At 34.3% G+C, this 18085-nt stretch overlaps 1 protein-coding gene and 1 long non-coding RNA gene across 2 annotated transcripts; both read right to left on the reverse strand.

Annotated features, from left to right (window-relative positions):
• Positions 1 to 339: 339 nt before the first annotated feature.
• LOC125682887 (uncharacterized) lies at positions 340 to 5211 on the reverse strand. Its single transcript, XR_008801251.1, has 2 exons — positions 3906 to 5211; positions 340 to 1582 (listed from the first exon to the last, which is right to left on the reverse strand). It is a non-coding gene; the product is annotated as an uncharacterized LOC125682887 (long non-coding RNA).
• Positions 5212 to 6701: 1490 nt separating this feature from the next.
• On the reverse strand, positions 6702 to 7174 carry LOC125676237 (keratin-associated protein 4-3-like). Its single transcript, XM_048914133.2, has 2 exons — positions 7135 to 7174; positions 6702 to 7042 (listed from the first exon to the last, which is right to left on the reverse strand). Exons 1-2 carry the CDS (start codon positions 7172 to 7174, stop codon positions 6702 to 6704), a joined length of 381 nt encoding a protein of 126 aa, XP_048770090.2.
• Positions 7175 to 18085: the final 10911 nt, after the last annotated feature.

Consider the following 18085-nt stretch of genomic DNA (forward strand, 5'->3'; position numbering starts at 1 on the left):
CTCAGCATTGATTCTTTGACCCTTATGTGCAATGCACTTCGTGAGGAGATCGAAGGACGTCATTTAAAGATGATTTTACATTTTCATTGTTTTTTAAATGCTCTTGTGCATGTGTACCGTTAGTTCTTAAGAGGCTGTCTACGATAGAACCATGCAAATGGCTATTGATGGACATGTGTCAGAATTTCATGAAACTTGGTATATATCCTTTAGATAACATAACTTGAACGTAAAAATAATTATTTTCATTCCACTCGATCGGTAACCATGGAAACGAGAGACACTTGGTTTTCCCCCATTTCTATATTTAGATCTATTGAAAAAAATCAGACAATGTACTTTCTTTTTGGTTTATTGCAAAACCCATGTCTTGCAATTTAATGATACCTATTTCATGATATTGCAGAGACAAATAGGAATTAATAACACATAAGCAATCAAAATTTAATACACAGTGCAATAAAATATCAAAATTTCAAAATGAAGGAAATGCTGAAATTTTACCTAATTTCACCTATTTGCACTGAAACAGGTATAGTTGCCCAAGAAACGCTTCAATAGACATCATATTTGATACATGTGTAGAACCTATCAATTTCTAATACATGTTAAAGGGAATTTGGTTGCAAATGAAATTTAGTGGTATATTGGGGGGGGGGGGGGGGTATGTAAGAGAAAAAAAGGGGGGGGGGGTGATAATGTCGGTTTTGTAGAGTTAAAATCTTCAGATAACGTAATAATATCATTGCACATGTCATGCATAAGCATTAATGAAGGGTAAAAATTATTGTTTGTTGTACTTTGACCCAATATTGGAGGGAGAGGGGTTATTTTGAAAACATCTTCCACCATTACCTTCCACCAATAAATAGTACATTTATTGTAGCCATGTACAAGAATCGTGTGTTCAAAGCGTTTTTGCTTTCTATCAAATTCAGCAGGCAATTACAACATATGATATATCTCTCATGTTTTAAATTCACTCTGCATATGTAGTTTTATTGTAAGTAAAGCCATAAAGGATGGGGGGGGGGGGGGGGGGGGTTGATATTACACTGTAAGTCAGGTAATGTAAAAAAAATTCATGAACATCACATACAAGATCATGAAAGATACATTCATTATAAACATAGAGATTTAATCATTGCAATTCTTTTTTCTTTTTTTTCTTCTTCTTCTTTTTTGTTGTAACTTTCAACTGAAACTATTGGCAAAACTATCCCATAGAAGAACATTCAATTTTTCTGTACATTTATACCAAAAAAAAAAAAAAAAAAAAATTAAAGCACAAGTGTGAGTTTTAGGAAATCTGACATCTAGAAAAGCCTGAGAAATGTAAAATAACCTCCAAGCAGTGACTAAAAAATTAAAACAGTTTTCCTTAACCACTTATGAGTTCAGTCATAGATAATATATATTGGATAATAATTGGTTACATTCAATTGCAACAATATCACTGATGACATTCTGGAGGTCTTTGTCATTTTCTGGACCCTCCCCATTTTTCACCACGTCAATACAAGGAAAGTAATTGTTTGGTTCCTTGGAAAGCAGGGGTATGACTGTCTTACTTCAGAAACATCTGCAAAATAACAAAACAATTCTTATTATTGCATGAGTTTGCCTATTGTCAGGACCCCGGACCCCCCCCCCCCCCGGTCATATAGAAAACCCAGACATATTAGCATCACATGTGTTTTGAACGTTAAATAACCAGAAAAGTTATTATAATATTTAGAGGTTTTATGGCTACGTTTAACCATAAATTACAATTTCAGCAGCTCACCCTTTGGTATTAAAATCCTCCTTGCAATTTGTTCACTGTTTTTATTGCACAATAATATGCATCTCTTTTAATCATTAAATTTGAATTTAGAGACCGAGATAAAGATTTTCATTTTATTGTGAGAATTTTCTTTTTCAAATGAGTATGCACTGATATACTCTTTGTGATCTAATAAAAATTTTAATTTGATAATTAATTGATTTATAGATGGTGTTTCTTTTTCTAGTGTTCTCATAAAAAACAATATTTCATGGGTCAAGTTGTCTAAACAAGGGGTGAGTTGTCTAACCAAGGTGTTAAGTTGCCTAAACATGGCTTGCCTGAAACATAAAACTGAAAGTAACACAAGATGTGAAACACTAATGGCAACAAAAAACTATAAACAAGGTCCAAAATTTTGATTTGAAAAGAGGTCTTGTCACAAGGATTGTTAATATGAAATATGACAGCCTATCATTCACCCAGTTTTAAAATTTGGGTCAAATTCCAAATTTAAGGTCACAAGGTCAAAAACTTTAGCACAAAAAGTAACTTGACTTGTAACCCATTGATATAAATGCAGGTGTATAAATTTTCAAATCAATAGTTGCAGACACATGGCCAAAAAAGTCATGAAAACTGTTAATGCACAGATGTATAGACAGGCTGAGGCCTGAGACCAGATAAAATAATGTGTGGTTCTGGTTACACTCCCTTGAAAAATATGGTAGGTAGGTAGGTATTTTATTTCATTTTTTTAAAATTTACTTTTTTAATGATAGATTTTAGATGGAAACACAATTTTCTTTTACTTTCACTTCTTTTCATTTACCATTTATATATATACCTATCAAAATTGGTAGGGATCACCCTAGTTTTGACAATTCTTATATATTTATTTCAAATAAAGAAATAAATACAGGGGGGAAAAATCAGTGCAATTGCCAAAATTATGTTTTTTGAACATGAAAGTAGGAATGATATTTCAACTAGAGTACTGTTTTCAAGCCCTTCCAAGTTTTTAAATCTATTCAACATTTTCAAAAATAAGGAGGGTAATCGCTTATTATATTCAAGCAACCTGAGATTTGCACTATTGTTTATGTAAGCACTCTTTAGTTTTACTTCTAAGTCACTTTCTGTCTAATGTTAGATGACTTGTAATAAGTGTTTACAGTTTAGTATTTTAGTGGTATCTATATATTGGCTGAAGGAAAACGGGTCAAAAACCTATATATATATATTGTGGTATATACTATACAATCTTGAAAAAAGGTGTGCATTATATTCGGCAAAATACGGTAACTGATTTTGGAAATGGTCAAAAAATGTTTAGGGTTGGGGGTAAAAACTAGGGATGGTCGGGTAACCGGAACCACACATATTCTTTAATTTGGCCTGTTCACTGTAGGGCTCTTGACTATAGGCAGGGTTTTAATTAAAACAAATATCTTATATACTTTTAAGTTTAATATTTTTTTTTTTGTCTGCAGAGATATTTATACAATACTACATATACATATGGTATATGCTACATCTATAATGTGAACTTGTTGTCTTACATAAAACAAAATTTTATTTATCGAAATCACAGGAAAGTTTCAAAGTGATTAGAAGCATTTCACATTACCTAAATCTGCATTTATTATTAAGTGTGTAATAAACATGATACAATGTAAATAACAGAATAATTAATAAAATCTTACTTCTTTCTGATTTTCAATTCATTAATCACAGATCTCACAAATATCTCCATAGACTCATACATGAATATTTAATGACATTTGATTTTATTTAAAATTATCTTGATTCCAATATGCACTGCTAAATAAATTTTCTGTTTATAGAACCAAAAAAAAACCTAGTAGTTAAACTACAGTTACATTAATATTAATGCACACCCCCTCCCTTCAATCAATTCTATTATCGTTTTCTTTAAAAGTTAAAAAAATGTCTAAAAACTACAATATAAATTGCTCTTACATTCTCCAGAAAAATCCTGGACCTGAATTTTACTTTATTTGTTTGACTTAATTCAGTTTCCATCCATAATTCTATCAACTTATATGTTAGTTGTTAACCTTGAGGGTGTCACTTAAATTCCTATTAGATTTTATTCAGACATTTGTTTGCATCATACCTTTCAACTCTTTCTTTACATCTGTCTTAATATGGACACAATTTTTGTGTTTCTCAATGCATTGTCTTGTCTGCAAACACCAAACACATATATTTCATTATATTTCCTAAATATATTGTAACAGTATTTTAATCTAGAAAATTGTGCATTCAGCAAATTGATATCTTAAAAATTTTAAATAGAAAAATAGAAGTAAAATTTTATAGATTTCATCTATGAGTATTTATGCATAAGTGCATATTTCAATATCTGTTAGTGCAGGAAGATATAAAAACAATTTAACTTACCAGAATCAATGGAACATGTGTTGTCAGCTTGAGTAATGTGGCAGATATATCGACTTTGGAGTCACGGAGTCATCCCCCCCCCCCCCCTCTTTCACATCTGAGTTAGATTTGTCATGTAATGGGTGACAACATGTTGTTCTTTATTCAAAGTCAATGTCCATGATTGGCATAGGCATGATGATGTCTGTTAAGTCTAGATCATAGTTAATGCACACCAGCTGTGCAGTGCAGTGAACAAAGATTCTGGAATTCACACAATTTCGGATGGACATTTAAAAATCTCAATTGTGCTGAAGTATACTTCTTGCAATCCTGATGTAAATAAACACCCTCTTTCCTTGAAATTTTCACCAAGGCTATAAATTCATCTTCCATCACTTTCCACCAATTCCATGTTGTTGTCATCTGCCTTATTAATCATTTTTCCTTACCTTCTTCCCATGAGAGTTCCACAAAGGGAGATAATTTTTTGATAAAATTTCCGAATTTCATACCCCAAATAAATGACTTTCTATTTATTTGCAACCAAATTCCCGTTTAGTAGTGATAATTTATGCATAATTCTGTGTTTTAAACCACGAAACTATTTATTTTAAGCGTTTCTTGGGGTTTTATGACTCACTAAAAATAGCATTTGATTTGAAAGTTACATAATCTTACTAGTTCAAACACTATACGACTTAAATCTGGAAAATGAATTTTAAAGTTATGTTCACCAATTCAAAGGTACCGTTCAAATAGACTATGCGGAACTGAAATTATATGTGATTATTCTGCTTTTGATATTCTAATGACTAGCTGAAAATACACCATTTTTGCGTGAATTTGATGTGTATATTGTGCTAAAAATAGAACGGCCCATTAGGTGTTAGTTCGGGAGGTACTCATCGATTTTGCCACAAAATATGATATAACTAGTAAAATACTTCTGAAATATCATAAAAAGGTCTGAAAATTTGACAACACCTTCCATAATATTTTTTTGGTTTTGCATGGTTCTATCGTAGACAGCCTCTTAAATAGAGAAATAAAGAGAAAATAATCTCACCTTGCATCCAAAATAAAATGATAGTCCGCAGAAAATCCATTCTCCCTTTTTGCGTGCTCTCCTGTCACACCTGTTGTTATTTGCTATTGTTAAAAATCATATCTGGTTATATAATTATACTCTTAGAATTCAACGAAATTCTCATGTAACTATTAGAAGATATAATATCTGATAGAAAGTGAATTTCAAAACACGAGTGATTCAAATGAGAAATCACTAGATATCAACTGACTGTCCCAAACTCAATTCCTCGTTACAGAAATATACCTCGTCCCGAATCCAAGTATATTGTATACCATTGATAAGTTTACCCTAGTGTACATGCAATTAATCTCTACCCCAGTATAGAGAGTTAATGGTACAGATGTATCTATGTGGTCCACATTTCCTAATACCTGTTCACTCAGCGTTCCTATATCACCTGTTCACTCAGCGTTCCTATATCACCTGTTCACTCAGCGTTCCTATATCAGCTGTTCACTCAGCGTTCCTATATCACCTGTTCACTCAGCGTTCCTATATCAGCTGTTCACTCAGCGTTCCTATATCAGCTGTTCACTCAGCGTTCCTATATCAGCTGTTCACTCAGCGTTCCTATATCACCTGTTCACTCAGCGTTCCTATATCACCTGTTCACTCAGCGTTCCTATATCACCTGTTCACTCAGCGTTCCTATATCACCTGTTCACTCAGCGTTCCTATATCAGCTGTTCACTCAGCGTTCCTATATCACCTGTTCACTCAGCGTTCCTATATCACCTGTTCACTCAGCGTTCCTATATCACCTGTTCACTCAGCGTTCCTATATCAGCCGTTAGCCCCGCATCTCCTTCTTAGTAGTATATAGTCGGATCAAAGTATATATCATCTATACAAGAAACACCCTTATACTTACATATATAAAATGTTTGCTAATAATCTTATCAAAGGGCATTTCCATGACAATATTGATTTATTGCGACTTTCAGATACCATACAACGTATCTTGCACCATGCGTAACGTGTTTGTAATTAAATTTGCAACCAAAACTTATTAATTTAACCAGGTAAATAATTTTTTTCATCGTTCTTTTAAGGAATTTACATGCCATACAAATCGAAAATTATTATGAATAGCTCTTTATTGGTTGACAAAACAAAAGACGCACTGACTGATCATCGGCTAGTGTGTGCTCATTAGTTAGATGCAACGGTACATATTGACATAGTACTGAATAAATACTAATAAGTCTTCACATGATGAAATTTCTGGGTCAATGCTACCTTTGCAAGAAACGGAAAAAGTGTTCCAGTTGCTAAATTTATCGTCTATGGCTATGCCTTTCTTTTGATTTACAAATTACGATTGCGGTCTGTTATGACGTCCCAAGATCATGAAACTCGGGAACGAGTTTTAATCCGAGTACCTTTGTTAATAGATTCCGTTATATTTAAGATAGTTATGAATGTATGAAATGTCTTTTATAAGGAATCTTTGAAACAAGGTTGATATTTACAGGAATCTTTGAAACAAGGTTGATATTTAGAGGAATCTTTGAAACAAGGTTGATATTTACAGGAATCTTTGAAACAAGGTTGATATTTACAGGAATCTTTGAAACAAGGTTGATATTTGCAGGGATCTTTGAAACAAGGTTGATATTTACAGGAATCTTTGAAACAAGGTTGATATTTACAGGAATCTTTGAAACAAGGTTGATATTTGCAGGAATCTTTGAAACAAGGTTGATATTTACAGGAATCTTTGAAACAAGGTTGATATTTACAGGAATCTTTGAAACAAGGTTGATATTTACAGGAATCTTTGAAACAAGGTTGATATTTACAGGAATCTTTGAAACAAGGTTGATATTTATGGAGGGAAAATCGAGCAGGGGAATTCCTTTAAAGATACCCGTAAACAGCATGACGTAGAATGCTGGTGTACAGATCATCTTTGATCGTATGTTTTCATACCATAGTGTGTGATTTGCATTAATTATTTTTAAGCAGCAACATGTTATTCTCTAATTTATCAAGCATCAGAATGATGACATCATACACAGGTGTTTTGTAATTTTGCTAGGATATTTTGTATCAAAATCGCTAACTTGAACACATGTATGTTTGTCTTCATGAAAATCATACAGATTATGCTCGCAAAAAATTCACATTTTTACAACAAAAAGTAGGCAGACACTGTAGATATCATTGGAAAAAATTCCAGGATCAATTTGTCCAAAACTGTGTGCTATTGATCTGAATGAAATTGCAATAGTTCAGAAAAATTAAGATATTTCGTCTTTTAAATGGTAAGCGTTTCAAATACTTTGCAAATATTAGAGACAAAGCACCTCAAACTGTATTGGACAATGTATGAATTGTACCATGATTTGATGATTTCGAGTTTTACGGGGCACATAAAATATCTCATAATATATATTCACCTTTCATAGTCCACCATACGGTACTGAAAGTCAATCAAACCCAAAATAATTCTTGGATCACCAAAGTTTCCGAATAAAAGTAGTTAAAGAACAAGTCAGAGGAGAAATTACGTTAGTGTATGAATTTCAAGCACCATTAAATCAAGCCCCATCTCCTAATCCATTATTGAGAATTATTTCGTCTTCAAATTACATCTACACTTATATTTTAATCAGCGTACACGTAATCTAATAATGATAATAATATTTATTTATATAGCGCCCTGTATGACTATAAATAACCACTCTAAAGCGCTACACGCAATAAAAATGATACAGCATGTTATAAAAGTAGTAAAAGGAAATTACAATAGCATTAAGACACATGATATCAAAACAATGCTAGAAAAACATCAATGATGTGAAGTAAAATTACTAAAATCTAAAGCAATGTGCATGAAGAAAGTTCCACGCCGTATAATCAAATGATATAGAATACAATAGTTGAAATAAATAAACAATTATACACTTGAAAAAGTCATGTTAAAACTGATGGTAAAGAAACCATAAAGATTTAACACCTATAATACTAATAATATGCAAGTTTAAAAATATGTTTTTAAATGTTTTTAAAAGTGTTCAAATTCTGACAACGGCGGAGGGTATCAGGCAGAGAGTTCCAGAGTGTAACTGCTGCCACATCCATGCGCCTGTTTCCATATGTGGACGTTGGACATCTAGGTCTAACTAATGTCAGTGACTTTTCAGATCTTAGGGAACGATTTGGATGGTAAACAGTGATCACCTCTTCCAAGTATTTTGGTGCCATCTTATGAATCACCTTATATGAGTAGAGGATAATTTTGTATTGGCTGCGCCTGTCAATAGGAAGCCAATGTAATAAAATCAGCACTGGAGTTATGTGATCACGTTTCGTGGTACGAGTGATGATTCGTGCTGCCATATTCTGCATCCGCTGCAGTTTTGCCCGGTCGGTTGTGTTAATACCGGAAAGAAGAGCATTGGCATAGTCGAACCGAGATGTCACGAGGGCACATATTAAGGTCTTGCACACATCTTCTGTGATGAACGACCGTATTCGTCCGATATCATGTAGTTGATGATAGCAAGCACGGGACACAGATGAGATTTGCTTTTGCATGTAAATTATCTTATCAAACCATACATCTAGGTTCTTCACAAACGGTGCTTCACTGATAATAGTGTCGGTAAAGTTCAGATGGTACGATGGTGAATCAGTGACTATGATTTTCGGTGAAAAAACAATGAACTCTTTTTTGTCCTGATTTAATTTGAGCATGTTAGCGGTAATCCACATCCTGATTTCGTTCATACAAGCCTCAAGGCGACTACCGGGTAGCGGTATTTTGGTAGTCATCTTCAGGTTTGAAGACTAAATAGGCTTGTGTGTCATCTGCATAACAGAGATGTAGAACATTGTTTTTACGACAGATTTCACCAATAGGTTTGGAAAAAAATGGTATAGAGCCGAGGTCCTAGGACAGATCCTTGTGGTACGCCGCAATTGAGACGAAAATCATCAGAGAAGGTAGATCCTATGGCCACTTTTTGAGTCCTATCTAAGAGATATGACTTAATCCAATTAAAGGCCGAGCCAGAAATACCAAAATCAAACTCAAGACGTCTTATCACAATAAGATGATCGATGACATCAACGGCAGCCGAAAGATCTAACATGATTGATGCAACGCTGGAACCACCTTTTAATGCTGCTACAATGTCGTGGTGGACACGAAGTAGAGCTGTCTCCGTTGAATGACAGGAACGGTATGCTGACTGTACGTATACATTGTTGTGTAGATGATTCAACTCTATGTGATGATCCAAACGTTTCGCAACAATCTTTTCAAGAATTTTGGAAATAAACGGGAGATTTGAAACAGGTCTGTAATTCCGGTATTCCTGTGTATCAGACCAGCTTTTTTGAGAGGACGAACAACAGCTTGTTTAAAGGATAATGGAAACACAGACTGACTGAGTGATTGATTAATGATGTTTGTAACTAGGGCAAGAACGCTATCTAGGCATGTTTTCAGTAAAGACGTTGGTATTGGATCCAATTCACAGGATCTAGGAGGTGCTGACATAATGACATAAATTATTTCATCTTGTGATGCTGGTTCAAAAGTTCACAGATGCACACCGGCAAACTTCTGATTGACACATAGTGAGTCAACATCAAGATGTATGCCATTGCACAATTTCCTCTGGATTCTTTGTATCTTGGATTGGAAGAAATCACCGAAAGTGCTTAAACAGCATGTCTTTACTCCGATGAATGGGCAATATAGCTTCGGCCTTATTACCTATATGTTTATTGGCAAGACAATACAATTGTTTCTGATTTTTACCAGCTTCCTCGATTTTGTTTGCGTACTAGTCTTTCTTGCAGCGTACAGCAAGTTTTGATGCACGGGCGGAAATATTACGATATATTTCTTCATGGGCAGGTAGTTTAGTCCTGTGCATCTGTCTCTGCCTTTCTCCGTTTCCTTTTGATGGTCCGTAGTTCAATAGTGTACCAAGGACAGTCTGGACGCAAGGTAATTACTTTATTCCGCTCTGGATCGACAACATCTAGAGCACTTTGAAGAGTTGAGCTGTAAACTTGTACTAATTTTCCAGCAGAGTCATCACAATTTTAAATGTTTGCATAGGAGTCCTTAAGATCGCTGTTGTCAACATTCCATAATTTCCGAAATCTGATAGTTCTGCTTTCCCCTGGCGGTTTCGAAAGTGCAAGTTTTCAGCAAACAGTAAGATGATCACAGGTAAGGTTGCCATTTTTGTCATGTAATGAGGGACCCTGAACCCACAGTTCACTGATCAGAATAGATATCTCAACCCTCACTATGATTACATCCAGGGTGTGACCGCCTGAGTGCGTTGATCCTTTGACACGCTGATCCAGCCCATGGTAATCTAATATCTTCAGAAACATAACAGCTTCGTGATTCTCTGCATCGTCAACATGACAATTAAGGTATCCTGTGATGATACATTCCCTCTGATCAATCATCAAACGGTCAAAAAAAACCGAGAACATTCATCGAAGAAAGCAACATTCCGCTTTTGATGGTTTATAGAGGGGGAGGTCTAAATACAATGCACAAGCTAATATGATTTATTACGCATTCTAGGTATTCAAAGTGCGTGAAATTAATATCTCTACTACTAACTTTCACATCTTGTGAATAAGCGCTAGTCCACTTCCGCGTTTATAAATGTGTATCCATTCGGTAATAGAATCTAGTTTCCTGTGTTCCGTCTTTTTATTTATCTTTTACTCATTGTTGTTATTACATTTGGGTTTTTTAATCAATTATTGTCTTTCGTTGTTTAGACTCCCCCTATACCCATTGAAGAGCTAAATAATTCTACATGAAACGAAGTGAAGTTATCGATGGCAATGATCAATGGATAATACGAATTTCACGAATGAGTAGAAAACCTTTATTGTCAAAGTATGTATTATATTGACACATTTAGGATGCAGTTTCTAATGTGTTTTGTATTGCGATAAAGAGTTCGGGGTAGGAATAAGTTCTGAGTTATATGAAGAGATACGTGCATTTTGAAATGCCATAAGTGAAAAAACACATGCTTTTCTACTTTTATTTGTCTTATATTGTAATACTGCACTCTCATTTCGTGATGATATTGTCGATATCGCTGCATTTAATGTTTTAATCGCAGGTTCTAAAATATATATTATAATAAAAATTGCCTTCCTGTAAACAAACCATTCATAAGTTATAGTATACTGGTATTTTAGTTCTTATCCTTTCAGCAGTATCGTATGCACTTATCGCCGATAAAAGGATTCTATTACCAATTCACCATGACAATGCGAGGGATAAGACCTTGACAGAGTTGTTGGTAGAAGGTAGGGGTTTATCTATTATCTTACATCGAACTTTTTGCCGAAAATTGCAAGCAATGCAGCTGGCAAAATGAAATAAATGGCGGCGTGATATACCTTGCGAATAGTTTGTTTACGGGGAAATTTTTCTATTCAATACATGTAGATATGGTTAAAACGTCGAGAGCCTGTACTTTTTAACATGACTGGCAAACTTGTTGATATGAATTCACTCCTACTTTTCCACACAAACTAAGAGTGACGTGTGCAGATGATGAATCAGTTACTATTTATTTTTTTCCTGATAATGTGATCCATGTATCAAAGAAATAACACTGAAATGAATTTGTTAAGGAAGTTACATGTAATCTACGAAAGGTAAATAACCTCATAACTCCTATAAGTAATACAAAATAGAGCGTTACGCAAACACGGACACCTGGACACACCAGAAGTGGGATCAGGTGCCTAGAAGGAGTAAGCACCCCCTGTCGACCGGTCACACCCGCCATGAGCCCTATATCTTGATAAGGTAAACGAGGTTGTCCGTAGTCAAAATCAATCTGCCAAGAACGGCCTAACAATTGGTATGAAATGCATCAGAGAGCATGTAACTAAGTGATAGGTTGTATTGGCAAACAATATCATTCTCACGCTGATAGAATTTGTAAAATACTTACTTTAAACGACACCGTTGAAATTCCTGAACCATCAACCGAATCGATTTAAAAACTGACGCAGAACAAGCTCTTGTGTATTGAATCATTTGAGCTATATAAACACCATTTCTCTTACAAATATCTTGCACATACAAGAAGATGAAACTCTGTGTAATTTCTATATTTTATTAGGGAAAAGACTAAGTGCACATTTAGGAAATATAGATATAAAAGATAAACATGATTAGTTGATAGCAGAAAACAGTATAAATATGTTCCAACTCTAACATTTGTTGACGGTAAATGAAAATATAGGAGAAATATATGTATGCACAGGGTCCACATACCTGGGGAATAATGTGTAAAAATAATCCAATTATCAATCATCATTACCATTTGTTTTGTCAATAAGTCTTCTAATGAAAATTTGACAATTGAATAAAATACAATGTATATCAAATAAACTTCGCCGTTTTGATTATTCATAATTATATTGTTTTTTCACTAACCACACTAAAACAACGAAGATCAGTTTGAAAATCTGACAATAAAAATAACATTTATGTAGAAGCCCCTTAACCCTTTCTCTACCGTACCGGTCAATATGACCGGTGGTGCGTAAAAACAGGGCAACGCAAAAGGAGTGCCTCTAAATCTTTGAAACTACGGTCATAAAATGTGCCGGTAGAGAAAGGGTTAATATCATTCAATATTTTGTTTAATAGTTCACAATATCTTGCTTGGATTATAAGTAGATGAAAGGTAGGAGATACCTTATAATCTTTAGCGACTTTATAATTCCAGGAAAGATGCCTCCGATATGGAGTGAATTGTCAGCAATATTCAACTTTAGCGACCTCATCGCCTCTTGCTATTAATGCCAATGAATCAGAGTTACGCATAGCCAAAAATGGTCCTGTGTCAGAACTTTATATTATTTTCAGGGTCAGAAGCCAAGAAGATCTATTTTCAAATATGCTATCATTTTTCCGATATCTTTTTACATTTTTTAGTTTTTGACGTTCAAAGTACATGCATCCATTGTTTTTGGCCCGATTTTTATTGACGTCACAATTTTGCAACAATCTAATTAAAATTAGACTTCTTAGATCCGCGCCGTATATTCTGCGATTGTGAGGGTATTCTAGGATCTGATTTTAATTAGATTGAAGTTTGCAACGTAACGTCACAATTTTGCAACGTTTCATGTACTTTTTGTGAAAATTCTTTAGGTATTAAAGCGAAACAAAACCACTAGTCAGTGCAATTTAATTATGATAGCGAGCGAAGCTCGCGTCGCGACGAGATCGCTCCAATGATTACGCAATTGAGTCACGTGGTTTGCTCTTCATCCGCCGAAAAATGATGGGGACTACCCATAATGCCTCCGGAAAAATGTCGCCGTCACTGCGGTATACTTCATTGACAATCCCCTAATTAAAATAATTAGATTGTTTAGAAAGTACCATAAACGTTTTTAAATTCCAGACAAGCTTTCTCATAGCTTCAAAGATTTTGTTTTTGCTTGGTTTTAGCGAAGAAAAAACATTGCAGCTAATATGACATCACAATTTGTAACTGTTTACATCAAACTCGTTATATTTCCCGCGTTAAATAAAGAGGCGGATAAAAGTCGTGTTGCAAGATGATAATGAACTTCGCTCGTCTCAACGGTCACACCGTACAACATATTATTATACATATTTAAATATATATATGTTAATTCCCACATAACACACCACACACACACATAGTACCCTCTCTTTATATTTTCAATTTTTATTCATGCAAGGTGAAGATAACGAACAGTGATCAATCTCATAACTCCTACAAGCAATACAAAATAGATAGTTGGGCAAACACGGACCCCTGGACACACCAGAGGTGGGATCAGGTGCCTAGGAGGAGTAAGCATCCCCTGTTGACCGGTCACACCCGCCGTGAGCCCCAATTTTTATTCATATGCAACCAGTAACCAGTTTTAAAGTTATATTAATTCAGTGCCTCTTTACTTAGCTTTGTTATTTAAGTATGTCATGCAGATTAATCCAATACCGATTTTTAACTATATAACCATACATTGTACAGAACGATAGTTTTCCTCGATGGGGGAGGGGTGTGTGTGTCCAAATCCTGCTCATGGGATGTACACGTAAACACGATGGATCCAACAGTTGACTTACGAATAAGATCTATTGGCCTATGCGCGTTTCAATATTACATGTAGTTATTTTGCATATTGTTCACCTCAGTCAACAATGTGTACGAATACATACACATAATTACGTTACTTTTACATGCATGTCATATTGGTCCTTGTTTTCAGTAGACCTATACTTATATCAAGCTCAAAGGACTGGGAAATGTAATGTGTAAGAGGAAAAATGTTCAACCTTTACATATATAAAATATTTCTTTCTTTCTATTAAACCAGGCAGCTTTTTGTCGTTTGTATAATTATATATCGCATGGTTGGCAGCAAAAAGTTCCGTAAAACTGGAAACACGCGTATACATTTTTAGTTTGGTCTAAGTGGTTTCTTATTTTGAAAAAAAAAACACCCAAAAAACAACAACCCAACAACATGCTTTTCATGTCTCACTAAAAAGAATTTCACCTGCTATGGATATGAACAATTTCAATTGATACTAGTACATTGTCTGTATGTCAGTATCTTAAAGTTGATTAAATATCAATCCAGAATGTTTTGCCTTCATGCGGTGAAATGCTATTCTTCAAGTTGCATTTAATACAAAGGAACTCCATACAGCCAGGCAAATTTAATCTAAACGTAATTCAATATCAAAATTTTCCCTGAAACACGAATCCCCTCCAATTATTTTATATTTTCCTGTCATTGAGTGATAGAGTTCCAGTTAGTGTTGGGAATTGGATTCTAATCGATAAATTGGTTGCTCAATATATATTGGAGTAAATAAATGAACTTTCTTATTCAAATTAATTTATATATATTTATCTATATACGTGTCTGATCTGCTGATTTAAGGAATTAATTTATCATTTTTCCCCGTTAGATAGAGGTATACCACGAACACAAGACGGAAAACTGCATCATTGCGCATAGCGCACATCAATGAAAAATTAGACATCAGACTTTCTGTCGGTGACTGGAATAAATCTAACAACTAGATTCATTGTCTAAAACTTTTGTCGTACATTCAGTACCTCGTGTTTACAATTGTTTGCGTAAGATTTCCTGCATAATTTGCAATAAACGATGGTCATGTCAAGATTATGTTTTGATGGTGCCGAACCTCTTAGTTTCTTTAGCCCAAAATATCTCCTAACAATGTATTTTATGCTTCTTTGAGATCTAATTTCTTCAAAAAGGACCACCATCCACTACATCTAAACACAGTATATTTCTAATGAAATGACAGCAATTTTCAAATCTATTCAATGGAAAATTCAGACTGGAATTGGAAACTCTCCAGAATATATATGTTAATACTTTTAGAAAAGGGAATATTGAGAAAAAATAATAATCAATTGTTGCTGGGAATAAAATAATAATCGATTTTCATTTATAACCGACCATCAGAACAACATAAGTTCCAATGAATCTTAAAAAGAGGTAAACAATATTTTTAGACTTATTATAATTTGCAATGACGCATCCTCAAAATTCCCCATAGATATGAAATGACTAGTAATATTTAAAAACTTGATAAACCAAAAAAAAAAACAAAAAAAACAAAAACAAAAACGTTAATAATGCATACATTATATATTGGAATATACAACATTGTGCTCTCTGTGTGATATTGATCGGTTTTATATACAAAAGGATACAAGACCAAAACGTGAACTGCTTACCTGTCATGGGCGAGTGATTTAGCGGGATCTATACATGCTAAATGACATTTGCCTTAGGTGATAGAGCATTCTGGGTATTAGTATTATGATCAGAAAAGAGAACTCGGAGCATTTGAGAAAACGTATTTCAATGAAAAATGTATTACGCAAAATGGATAATCATATTTATTAGGCATAACTTTACTTAGGTAAATATTTTGGATTCCTGATAAACAAGTAGCAGTATGAGCTATCTGCTTGACAGTTAGTGGGACATGAGAATATTTTACGAGTACTTAACTATCAATGAAAAACATAATTATGTGAATTTAATGCAACTATTTGAGATATCATTTTATATGACCAGTAAGTGATTTTTTAGACCACACTGGAAGTTTTTGAAGCCAAAAGGTCCATGCTAATATATGTAAAAGGAGAAAGTATGGATACACTAAGAGACGGGAAACCCTTCTGGACCCATATACATTCTTATACATTAAATGCATTGAAATCAAGGTAGTAAAAGCGATTGAAAATTGAAGGAAACTACACTTCAAATGCTGCATCCCTTGTAACATAATATAAACATAGTCACATTGGACATTATAAGATTAGAATAAAAAAAAAACCCCACAATTTGTCATATACATGAACGTGTGTAGGCGCCACTTCAGATAGTCACCTACTGTGATGATATACAATAAAAACCTGGTTTAAACAACATACTGTAATAAAATGTAGAACCTGGGACATGGGACAATCACCCCTAACTAACTCAATAGGCGACACGAGGATACTGGCTCAATCATCCTGCCAACTTGGACCTAACTCCCCCCGTAAATAAAACCAATATGTGTGAATCATGGATGTATATATCTCATAGCGATTGAAACGTAGATATTCTATTACATTGCTCATATGAATAAAGCATTATCAGAATGAAAAAAACTACATGGGAATTCTGTAACGCAGATTTCCGATGATCCCCATACTAAATAACTGAAAAAGGAGTTACATTGGAAATTAAGGATTATCTCCCTCATGCATAGCTCTTATCCTTAGAGAAATTTGACTACACTTTTTTGGCACTCTGGTTTTCCCCAAAATAGCTCTAGCAAGTTTATCGTTATTTAGGATTTCACAACATTTCGGTTGAACAGCAATGAAGAGACAGTATTTGTCGAAATGCGCAGCTGGTGCATCAAAATTGGTACCGTATAAGTTTAACATTATGACCCCTGGGCGGAGGCCTCTGCTGGTGGACTGTTAGTCCCCGAAGGTATCTACAGCCCAGTAGCTAAGTACTTCGTTACTAGCTTGTCAATACGGATGTATATTTAATTGCTGCGATAAAATTTAGAAATTCATTTTAAGATTAAGGGCTATCTCCCTCATGCATAGCTCTTATCCTTAGAGGAATTTGAATAGCTCTAGCAAGTTTATCGTTATTTAGGATTTCAAACAGTTCGGTTGAGCATCACTGAAGAGACATTATTTGTCGAAATGCACATCTGGTGCATCAAAATTGGTACCGTTTTACATTAAAACTTGTAATTGTTAAAACACACATACTGCTTGTTATTTGTCTGCGTCCATGCTGAAAGCAATCACCATTTATAAATCCTAAAACAGATAACTTCCCCAATGTTGTAATAATAACTCTACATTCTTTGAATTTGTTTTGTCTTCTTCCTCATGGGAGTCGGATGATTTTCTTTGTAATATGTTAATCTTTGTTTGTATTTTTGCAAGAGGTTTATCATATTGCTGTTGGAAAGACTTCTCCATACTTTCCTTCACGTCCACACATTTTCCTAGTAATGTTTGCACCAATTCCTCAGTATTGTGTTTGGAATCACAAATTTCACAGAAAACCATAGAAGTCAATCATAGAATGCATTTTTAATGGGATATATTGTGACATGTAAATGCAACTTTTTAGCTGACCTGAGGCTAAGGCTCAAGTGAACTTTTCTGATCAAAATTTATCCGTTGTCTGTCGGTGTAAACTTTTCACATTTTCAATTTCTATCCAGAACCACTCGACAAATTTCAACTAAA

The sequence above is a fragment of the Ostrea edulis genome, chromosome 3 (genome assembly GCF_947568905.1).
Source record: "Ostrea edulis chromosome 3, xbOstEdul1.1, whole genome shotgun sequence".
Classification (NCBI taxonomy): Eukaryota; Metazoa; Mollusca; class Bivalvia; order Ostreida; family Ostreidae; genus Ostrea; species Ostrea edulis.

Coding starts and splice junctions, on each gene's coding strand:
- LOC125676237 (XM_048914133.2), bottom strand. CDS start 7,174: ATGATCTGTACACCAGCATTCTACGTCATGCTGTTTACGG. Junction 7,043..7,134: donor CTACGTCATGCTGTTTACGG/GTATCTTTAAAG, acceptor CTTGTTTCAAAG/ATTCCTGTAAATATCAACCT.